The 11,853-nt window shown below is 33.6% G+C and overlaps 1 protein-coding gene across 15 annotated transcripts in view; it reads right to left on the bottom strand.

The window, feature by feature from the left end:
- Window positions 1-235: 235 nt before the first annotated feature.
- Window positions 236-11,853, bottom strand: part of STAG2 (STAG2 cohesin complex component) — a 140,124-nt gene continuing 128,506 nt past the window's right edge. For 8 of the 15 annotated variants that reach the window (XM_021080228.2, XM_021080225.2, XM_021080227.2 and 5 more), the window contains 4 exons: window positions 11,167-11,356; window positions 7,549-7,675; window positions 6,239-6,316; window positions 236-2,165 (listed from right to left, as the gene is read on the bottom strand). In XM_021080228.2, the coding sequence (XP_020935887.1) occupies window positions 2,142-2,165; window positions 6,239-6,316; window positions 7,549-7,675; window positions 11,167-11,356 (419 nt within the window). In that variant the 3' untranslated portion in view covers window positions 236-2,141. Of the gene's footprint in view, window positions 2,166-6,238; window positions 6,317-7,548; window positions 7,676-10,965; window positions 11,077-11,166; window positions 11,357-11,853 lie in introns of all 15 variants that reach the window. The other 7 variants (XM_013986403.3, XM_005673884.4, XM_005673887.4 and 4 more) reach the window with 1 other exon arrangement.

Genomic DNA, 11,853 nt, shown 5'->3' with positions numbered 1-11,853 from the left:
TGTCATACCAGATAAAAATTAAAGTAATAATGGTCACAGGTTTCTAAAGTAATATCCAATTAGGGATTTAGTCTCATTTAAAAATACACAAGATTTATTAAAAATATAAAATGGCAATGTTTTCTATAAATTATTCCCATCTAAACATGTAAAAATATGTGATAATAAGTACACTTTTTCTAAACCATTTATAGCCACCCTCCTCCTTCAATTACAAAAGATAAAACATACAACATACTGTAGGTTTATTTTTATTCAAAAAGTTACTGTCTCAAGACATAAATACAAATCAGAAAACAGTACAATTAGGACAATAGAATGTGGAGGACAACAGGTTAGAGTAATATATAAAACATTTTTAGCTGGTTGAAAACAAAGCTGTAAGAACTGCTTTCACAAAGAAGTACTCCTTTCGAGAGTGAGAAAAAAAAATCAACTTAGGTTTAAAAATCATATATACAGTCCTCTCAGCAGTTCTAGTAAATGCAGTGGTGTGAAAAACAACATAGGCAATACTTTTGCACATAACAATATTTGTTGATGGAAAAATCTGTTAGACAAGTTTGATTTTGTTATTAACCATGATTTAATAAAATAATTGTATTTTATCATGACCTTTTAGCTAACCTATGGTTTTTGGCTACCACAGCCCAATGCTTGTTGATTTCTGATTCTAAGAACTGAAAGCCTTTTGGTATTCACCCATCTGAAGATATTCCTGTATTGCAAGCATATTAAGGCATGGAATGATTAAAATAATATACCTCAAGAACTGAGAGACGACTGACAAAAGATAGATACACATGTAATATAAGTTAATATTTTGTTTTAAAAGATGTCTAGCTGCCTAAGCCTCGCAAAATGAGTTGATGTCAAAATGGCAAGTAGCCACTTTCTGTTTTAAACTAATTTATTTGTGAAAGGACATAAAATGAAGTTTAAAGCTTAGCTTTCAAAGAATATTATGGGTTATGAATTCTATTATCCCATCTAATTTACATACAGAGGAAATGTACTGTAACCTGTTAGAAGTATCTTTAACCTGAAGACTGCTTGCAAAGACAGATAGATAAAACAATATAAAATACAAATTTAAAAATCATTTTAAAGCATGAACATTCATGCTTTTCTATTTTTAAACATTGTTAAACTTTCAATATATTTCTGAAACCTCATAATTTTAAGTTGGAATTTAAAAGTAAGAAAAAACTAAACAAACTGCGCAATTATAAAATCAGCACCAATTTATATATATATATAGTTTTATTTAAAATTTAGATCCCTATTCCCACACTCTAATAAGCTGTATAATTTTTGTTTAGAATTTTTCTGCAAACATACTACAATAAGCTTCTTTTATTTGGAGACAAAATACAGTGGCACTACTGGAAGGAATATCACAACATTACATTTTTTATCTTAAAGGACAAGCAAACTTTCAGGGTTGATAATGGGATAAGCATGTTGGACACTGGTTACCTTCTGGCAGTTCACTGCATCTGGGTATTTCTGAAAAGTATAGAGAAGCTCTTGGATTTTAAAAATATCTTAAAATACATTTTAGATGAAAAAATTGTAAAAGTTCTGCTTATAAGTTTACTTTTCTCCACAATTACAATATTTAAAAGAAACCTTTGTTGATTGCTATTTTAAGCATTTAAATTTAGAATGCTAAAAACAATTCTATCTTATAATTTCAGGGTACGGGGATAAATTCATCCTTTACTTTGATTCTTGGATGTAAACAGAAATCCAGCAGAGGTCAGCATTACTTAGTACACCCAGTAAATAAATGTGAAAGGATTCATGTCTGTACCAAATGCCTCTTCAGATTGTTATATTTTCTTTTTTTAAAAAAAGCATGAAATAATTGATTCAAAAGCCAACTAACAGCGCATAAATAAAATATTTACTTTCTAAGAAAAACTGTAGCTTATCATCAAATTGTTTACTTGTCCTTTACTTTTTTCAGGCAAACAAAACTGCCCCTCAATGCACTTGATCTTGGTAAGCATAAGCACATCATATTCTCCTTAGAGAAAAATCTGTACAGAATTTCACTGTATCTACCACACTTTATTTTAAAATTTCCTCTTCCACTTAGAAAATGACTTCACCACAGATTTAATTGTGTACTGGTATTAAAACATTGACACCCCAAGAACCTAATGAGAGAAAGGGAAAAAAAAATCTCGTTAAAATTGTCATTCTTTTCTTCATAAAATATATTACATTAATACCTTGTAATACTAAGTTTAAAAACATGCTAAAAAATACTAAAAAACTCCCCTCTCTTCAGATATATAATTCTAAAATTATAATGAACATTACCATATAACATCAGACCTTAACTCACAAACATAAATAAAAGCAGAGATTATATCTCATTTTTGTGTTCATACAAACCTCTAACGCCTAGCAAATGCCCTGAACATTAGACATCCAACATTTGTTAAATGAACAAATGAATGTGCTTCTTGAACATATATACTTCTGTCACAGATTCATTAATAATGTCTGGCAAGGAGCTCCTGCTGTGGCACAGTGGGTTAAAAATTCAGCTGTAGCGGCTTAGGTCACTGCAGAGGCATGGGTTCGATCCCTGGCCCTGTGAAGTGGGTTAAAGGATCCAACAATACTGCACCACCCTGTGGCCCAGATTCAATCCCTGGCCTGGGAACTCCCATATGCTGCAGGTGTGGCCATAAAATTAAAAAAAAAAAAAAAGAAAAAAGAATGTCTGACAAACTTAGTCACCGGCACTATGAAGTGGCTAGTTTTTAAAAAGGCATTTGAACATGTAGATCAAAAATATCCAACAGCAATGTAAATATCTTTTAGTTGTATATACTAAAAATTAGGCTCTTTGATTAAAATTCCAGCACTTACTATGACAAGTAATATTTTAAAATACTGTAATGAGCTAGTTAAAAAAAAAAAAGGAAAACTGGTATTAAAACCAGAGGTAATGAGCAAAGATTGAGATTACAAAGCGCTCTTACTTGTAAATTAAATCTCACTTTAACAAAAGTCGTAGAGCTCAAGAATTGTTTTGATGTCAAGGAACTGCCTATTTTCTGGTATCTGACAGAAAATATCTGACTGCAGGCTCCTTGCAATAAATTATCAAGTAAGATAACAAGAGGAAGAGGATTAATGTATCCCATTTCTTACCTGTCACCCACCAAGACCACCACCACCACTACTCACCCCTTGTCCCCCCACCCTTCCAATAAGGTTCAGGGTTCTCCCTTTTTGGTTAAAGTCAGAGTTTAGGTGGTTAGAATGTTTCCACCAAAGAAGCCTAGGTAATAGGTGATATTTAAAAATCCCTTCTAGTCATAACACTCTGAGTAAAGGATGATCTAATGGTGAATGAAAGGATAAAATCTTAATTAGCAATTTTAGTGTAAAGTGTGGCATGAAGATGAACTCAAGGTTTTTTAAGCATATACTCTAAAAGTACTAATAGTAAGCTTTGGTATGCTGAGGCAATATTGGCCTACTAGTAGCACAAAACAACCACTGGTACAATGGGATAAACCAATGCTGATATTGTTTCCAAATAAGAAACTAACTAAATCATAAATCTAGAATCTTGTGTAGATGAAACCCAAAACTGATCTGTTCAGAGTTTTCGTATTACCACTTCTGATATCATGTTATGAAAAATATATTTAGGGCTTAGTTAGTAATAACCTAAAGTATTTATACTAGGATACTTTGGGTTACTTCACTTAAAATTAGAGAATCTTAGAACTGGGTATAAAAGGATTTAAAGTCCCAATTTAAGTACTGTATGGATGACTCATCACAGGCATGACTAAAAACAAGATATAAGCTATTACATAAAGGCAAATGTAGATTTTTATACTGAAAAATTTGTTATTCTATTTCTTATCATTGAGATGAGGTAAAGTTTAATATATATCTTAAAAGAAATTAGTATTAACTTTTAACTTTATATATGTGGTCCAAGATTTCTAAAGATACCTGAACTTTTAAAGATATTGAGCACTCAATTATGGGACTGCTGCCATCATGTGGTAATACTATAAAACTACAGGTATAGATGCATGTGTTCATTTTCCTAATTTTAGTAGAAGCAGCAAAACCACTATCCTCTTAGTTATTAACACAAGAAAATACCAAAACTGTCTATAAAAAACAAATAATTATTAGGTCCCTATCTTTGGCTTCACTCAGGTTATATATAGCTTTTGCTAAATGTTAAATGTCAAAAATATACACACTTTTACATTGCTATTCCACTATTTTAGTAACGTGAAGAGCACTTTTTTGCAAATCTAGTGACTAAGGAATGCCTAAAGCTTTCCTGATTTTTAGAGGAAACACATGAAGAAATAAGGAGATCTCTAACTGCCCATATCAATTTTGACTACAGTTAATCATTTCAATTTCTAAATTACTTTTCTTATTATTTCTTCCAAATAAGTTCTGGGAAGTACACAGTAGAGGCAGTATGAGATTTTTTAATCAGATCAAATTACTACACTGACATTAGAGTTGTATAACTCTGAATAAGTCACTGTATTTGCTTGGGTATAAAAGTGGGATCCCACCACCTTTCTTACAAGGTTGCTAACTTTTCAAACTGAATCATGCCTAGTATAGTGTCAGTCACATAAGCTTTCAAATACTAGCTTCCACCCTTTTTCACCTCTAAGTGATAGTCTAGGTGGACTAAAATACAAGCCCTTTGAGAGTAGGGGAAGTATCTTATTCATTTTTACACAAACTTCCAAGCCAATAAACTGCTGAACTAATGCATTTCATCACATCTGCTTGAAAAGATTCCCTTTATGTCTCATCACAATCACTTCCTTCATGTTTTATTTTACTAATTGGAAGATACATATTCCTAGATTATCAGGGAAACCACATACTTCAATACGTACTTAAACTACAGACTTACGGGCAGGCTTAGGTCACATATGCTACTCAAATTATGGTCCTATTAGAGATGCAGAATGTCAGGCCACACTTCAGACCTACTGAAGCACAATCTACATCTTAATAAGATCTCCAGATGATTCATATGCCCATTATAGACTGATAAACAGTGGTTTAAAGAATCCCAAGGTGGCTTATCCAAAGATTTCTACACCCGTTGCTCTAGGAAACAGTGTCTTTGGTTCAAATAACTGGCCTTATTAATGTGTTTACGTGAGTTGGTTTGTCAAAATTCTTCCAAAAGCTATCTGAAAGCAGATCATGAGATGAGAGAGGGCAAGGAGAGAGTGCCAGAAATAGGGGCACAGAAGGCAGGCCTCATACAATAATAATTTAAGGTAGTAGCTATTAAGAAGGAATATAATTGGGTAGACACTGAAAAGAGAGAGAGAAGTGCAATTAACTGATTTAGTAATTTGACAAAACTAAACACCTACTATGCTAGGCCAAACTCAAATAATAAAATCATCACTCCCTGGAGTTCAGTCCATTGAGCAAAACGTGACACCCTGTTTCACTACACCAATCTGGTAATCATCAAAATAGAAGTGTATACAAAGTGTTACGGGAATTGAAAATAAAGTATCTATCTAAAAAAGCTTAGGAAAAACTCCACAGGTAAAGGAAGAATTCACTAAGAGGAAAAAGAAAGGGGCAATTCTGACAGAGAGAAATGCTTATACAAAGTCAGGGAGCAGTGAAAGAGCAGTGTCTCTGACAGAACTACAAGATTTTGATCCAAGCATTCTTAGGGAGAATATGGCAAAAGGGACTGATAAAATTGACAATATCCAAAAATAAGCAATTATCTCAATCCCCTTCTTTTTATTACCAAAGCCTTTGTTCAAGTTCTATTTTTCACCATGCCTTAACATGATTATGACTATTATGATTATTATTCCTCTCACTCCTATCCAAGGAAATCTTTCTGAAACACAGTTCTGATCATGCCACTCCTCCAATCAAAATCCTTCAATAGGTAACTCAAGCCTACAGGAAAAGTCCCAATTCCTTAACATAACACTCAAGTCCCAGTTGGCCAGGGATTTAAAAGCACACTGAATCTGTTATCACCACTGCACAAGCCCTCCTAAGCCCTCCCTCTCAAATCCCTTCTGGCTGCTTCTTTTTTTTTTTATCCCATCTCCTGTTCAGTTGTTTTTATTCATCCTCAATGTACTGTCCCAGCTCTTCAACCTCAAACTTAGGGATTGCCTACTACTTTTGATTTAACAATCTTGAGGCATACTTAAATTAAACCTACTGATTCATCCATAATTGAAGCTGGATCAAAGAAATCAGGCTTCAGTTCTGTTCTCTCTCGTCTGTTCTTTGACGGAGGCTAAGAGGAAAAAAAGGAAGGAAGTTGATAATTGCCATATCTATAATAAGCCAAATAGTAACCAAAAAATTGAAATTATTAAGTGTTCACATGGCCTATGTAATTACAACTGTACCCTACAATACTACTTTAAATACTGTATATTCAAACTACAGAATGTTTAAAAATGCAAAGGCAATTCATTTGTGGAAAATTATTCTTAAAGGTGAAAACTGGAAAACCAATTTTTTAATTTTATTTTAAAAACGTCTCGGAATTCCTATTGTGGCTAAGCAGTAATGAACCTGACTGTTATCCATGAAGGCTCAGGTTTGATCCCTGGCCTCACTCAATGGGTTAAGGATCTGGCACTGCTGTGAGCTGTGGTGTAGGTTGCAGATGTGGCTTGGATCTGGCATTGCTGTGGCTGTGGTGTGGGCGAGCAGCTGTAGCTCTGATCCAACCCCCAGTCTGGGAACTTACATACTCTGCAGGTGTGGCCCTAAAAAGCAAAAAAAAAAAAAAAAAAAAAGTCTCCCTCAACTTGCTTTCCTCTAAAGGCACCAAATCATACTATTCTAAAGACAAGCCATATTTAATAATTTCTTCCCTTTAAGGAGAATACACCAAGATAAACTGAGAAATACGATCAGAAGGCCTGGCTTATAATAATAGGTCTGTTGTACTGCTTACTAGTTTTGTCTCCTTGGAAAGGCTGTGTAAGCTTCAACATCTTCAATCCCTCCAACCTACCTCACAGAGTTGAATGAGCTGAAACATGTAGAAGCATTTTGTATATGATAAAGCCCTAACTATATATATGTCACACATATATAAAATCATATATATGATGTAATTATTAAATAATATACCCTTATATATATTCAACTTCCAAGTTTAAGTATTTTACTTTATTATCTGATATGGAAATTGGTCTCATATTAATAATGTACTATTTTCATAACAGTAAATAAATGCCAAATTATAAAGTGATATTATGCTTAGTATACTATTAAGCAAGATATAGCCTTTAAATCCAAACATCCCCAAATTAATCTAAAAGTTTATCATCTTAAACCCTCACCAACCTCACCCTTTCTCAATCCCATCTCAAATATCTAAACTCCTGGCAACTATTTTACTTAATTTTGCAAAACTTACTTTTCATGGCAAGTATTTCTTTCCTATAATAAATATCCAACTTAACTTCCAAAAGATCTAAATTGAAAATCTTACAGAAATCATTGTCTTACCAAGTCTATATCCATGGTGTCGAAATCCATCCCCTCATTAAGATCTTCAATCCTCCCTTCTGAGGACATCATAACATCTTCAACTATTGGCTCTTCATCATCTTCCATTAGGCTTGTGCCACGCCGACTAGAGAAATACAAAACAAGGTCAAGATCAGAACCAAAGTTATGACTATTAATGTACTGGCAGCAACTATGTGGCTCTCTATATTCAAGAATAATGGAAAATGATGGAATTAAAGGTCAGGGAAAATGATTAGGCATTGATCATGTCATCAATGATGTCAAAACCCCAATGTCCACTCGTCTAAAAATGCTAAGGAGTCATGTTTATTCTACGTTACTTCGATACATTTAGCTTGATAGTTCTGACATCCTATATAAAAGTTCAATGAGAATTTCCCACATGGGAACAGATAAGATACCTCAAATCCTTTTTGAAAGTAGGCAGGATATAAATTAATAAACAAATATAAAACAGAGACCAAAGAAATGACACTTTCAGAATACATATATTTTCATTAATCTATAATGTTAATTTTAAAATCACTCATTCACTGACTCACTACCTAAAATGTACCAGGCACTCACTCATTTTTACACAATGCCTAATATGTGCCAGACTTCTATTGTGACCTACAGATGCAAAATAAAAGATGAGTAAGACATGGTTCCTGCCCTCAAGGAGCTCACATTCTACTATGGGAAACAGAGAAAATTAATTATGACAAAGTATGACAAATATTGCAAGAGAAATATGCATTAAGTGCTATAAAGATACACTGAAAGAAGAGATTAATTCTGCTTCAGGAAGAAATGAGCAACATTTATGCTGAAACTTGCACTCTGTGTCCTATGAAACTCAAAACTTAAGACATATATAGAAAAGTAAAATAAAAATTAAGACCAAAAATTTTGTTTATCACATAAAGAATAAACTCAAATTTCAAGTTCACAAATTAGCCCAGATCAGCATAATGGAATCAACATAACAGTGAAACTGAGAGTGACTTGTTCCCCAGTTTGGCTGACATTCCCTTCTTTTCTCATTCATTTAAAGGTTCCACCCCAAAAATCAATTATTTACTGAATGCTTGCTTACAATTTAAATAATACTATGTTGGATCTTAAAAGATAACAAGACATGATGTCTAATCCAGGCTACCTGGATAAAAACATTGACAATGGTCCACATTTCCTAGGAGTTCTGAATAGTAAATGACAATTTTACTATATATTTGGTGGAGCCAACTGTGAAAGAAATATGTGTGCTTTGGGGACTGTATGTTATAGAAAACCAGAAATCCATTCTGCACTTCATTTGGAGTATAAAGAAGATATATGTGTGGCATAAACTATAAAAAAGAGAGATAATTTGGAAGTATTTCCAGTTATAGGACAGATACCATTACAGAACAAATGATATAAAAAGAAAATATTCAAGGTCTCAGGCACGTGAGTACTTGACCACTTAGAGTACAAAAACTAAAAGAATCGTCTGCTAAGAATCATTTAACTATGTTAATTTCTTAGTCACCTGGGGAAGTTTATCTCTAAGAAGAATTAAAATGAATAACAAATACTGTATCTCTATGAGATGATGGATGTTCAGTAAACTTACTGTGGTCATCATTTCATGATATATGGAGATCAAATCATTACGCTGTACACCCAAAACTTATACAGTGTTGTATATTAATTATAGCATAAAAGTGGAAGAAAAAAACTTAATCAACCAATCTACATACAAAAGAATAATAATAAATGGTACTGAGTAAAAAGACATTGTGAAAGATCTTTTTAGGGGAGACATATGGACCAAAGAATTACATGGCAGAATTATGGGGTGTTTGGATTGGTGACTGGTTGGAAGCTAAGAAATCACTTACTGAATCCAGCATGAAGTAAGAGTATATACTAAAGAGACTGTGGCCACAGAAACAGAATAGGGGACAGAACCAAGGGACAGTATAGAGAATGAACATATTAGACATATTAGGATCAGAATCCACATATGTGATAAAGTATACATTGTCTGAAGAAGTTCTTAAGACCACTATAGATAACTAGAGTGAATTTAAATAGACTACTACTCCCATGGCAAATGAAAAGTAGTTAAAATTCTCATCATTTGAAAACCAACAAAATGAAATATAAATTTTAAAAAGGTAGCAATTACTATCTTCCAGCATTAAAATATATACATTGTTACAAATACAAAGCTTTCAAACTCAAAAACCTAAATAACTAGAATCATCAGATCCTCCTCCTTTGTACCAATCATCTGAAGACTGCTTATATGCCATTTCTTTTAGAGACTGAAGTTAATAAAAATTTATAAGACTCTCATACAGATTCCAGTAAAAACAAAGTATTTGAAAATTAAACTACATTTTTTTAGCATTGGACATTTATTCATTCAATGAACTTTTTTATGTGCCAAGTAATAACAGGAAATGAAAGTGATCCCCATTAAGAGGTACAAACTATTATGTATAAAACAAGCTACAAGGCTACACTGTACAGCACAGACTATATCAATATTTTATAACAACTATAAATGGAGCATAACCTTAAAAATTGTAACTTACATAATATTGTACATCAACTATACTTCAATTTAAAAGAAAGAAGGAGGTCCCTGCCCTTAAGGAGCTCACAGTCTAGAGAAAGGGACATATTCAAAACAAACTATAATACAATGTGGTAAGTGCTAAAGAAACAGAAATATACATAGCGTTAAGGGAGCATAGATGACACCTGAGCTTGTTCTTTTACAATGATTTTACCAGTTGCCAGGGAACAGGGTATGATACTAAGATGTAGGCAGGGGCCATATTTAGAAAGATCTTGCATGCCATGAGCTAAGGAGTTTGAATTGTATCTTGCAAGCAATGGGGAACCATAGAAAGGTTTTAAGGAAAAGAGTTAACATGATCAGATTTTTATTCTAGAATAGCAATTCTTGATGGCAGTATGAATGATGGAGTGGTGGTGGGGGGAGTGAGTGAAGGAGGTTGGTGAGAGGATAAATGGGAGATTTGAGGGAAGAAAACGAGTTAGAAAGCTAATATTCAGTTCAGGTGAGTGACAAGGGCCTGAACTAAGGTAGGGAATCAATTAAGACGTAACAAAACTGTATTTTTAGCTATAGCTCTGTGTACCAAAATAAACAAGGATTCATATTTAAACTTTTCCAACAGATCAACCTAAGATTGGTCCTGTAACTAACTAGTTAATATTTAACTTTAAAAGGATTTTTTATTCTGTTGGAAAGACCAATTTTTAGTTCCTTGATTGTTTCAGCTTAGTTACTTTAGAGAGTCTGCTGAAATTTTTAGATAAGGCACACATTAAAATATGTTAAAATGAATTAGTGAACTTCCTAGACTCAGACAATAAGGCACTCTCACTTACATGGCATGCTGAAGATTAGTTCGCAGTTTAACATAGCTCATTGCTGCTCTCTCCTGCTGTTGCCTTGCTTCCTCTTGTTGTCTTTGAGCTAACATCCATGTTACCTGCGTGCTTCAAGGAGAATTTTATTCTTCTTTTAACTTAACTTTTTTCTATGTAATTAATAAAGTTATAGTACAGAAAATGATCAAATGTACTTACTTATAATCAAGAGGAGTTTGATGATGTTCAGTCTGCATTGGATAGACACTCATGAAACTATCCTCAGGTCGTAATCTTTTGGGCTCTCTCATAATCGTTGAGGTGAGTTGTGGAGTCTGCATCATAACTGGGGTGTGCAGTGTTTGTTCTCTGCTTAGCCACATACTGTCACTACTACTGCTTTCTTCAGCTGAAAAAGAAAATTAACAGTGATGAAGTTTAGTCACTAATTTTGACTAAGTGTCTAATAGAACCTGTTCAAGTTAACAACATCTGGTTACCTTCCACATGCTGGTGCTTGGAACAGGGGGATACAAAGATATGTAAGGTGCAGTTCCTGCCACACCCTTCAGTCTAATCGTGGGAAAGAAAAACACAGGCAATTTAACACACTGTGGTAAGTGCTAAAAGAGAGGGAAGCACAGGTAGAATGGGAATCAGTGAGAGAGATCAATGAGATCAGAGTTCAGAAGTGACTTCTGATTACAGCAGATACTGTGTGGACTGTGAAGTTTCCTATGCAGGAGGAAGAACATAAGCAAAAGCACTGAGGCATGACTAAACAAACCAAACTAATCCGCTGATATTTGTCAATTTTTGACCTGCAAAAATCGTCAATTTCTTATGTTCAAACTAAGATTCTAATACTTCTGGAGCAGACGGCAAAAGGTAAGGCAAGAATCAATT

This window comes from Sus scrofa, chromosome X (genome assembly GCF_054392235.1).
Source record: "Sus scrofa isolate SSC_HxYL_T2T_F1_AM1 chromosome X, Sscrofa_HxYL_maternal_Yorkshire_Landrace_v2.0, whole genome shotgun sequence".
Taxonomy (NCBI): Eukaryota; Metazoa; Chordata; class Mammalia; order Artiodactyla; family Suidae; genus Sus; species Sus scrofa.
The sequence above is the reverse complement of the archived record's forward strand: the minus strand, read 5'-3'. Positions and strand labels throughout refer to the sequence as shown.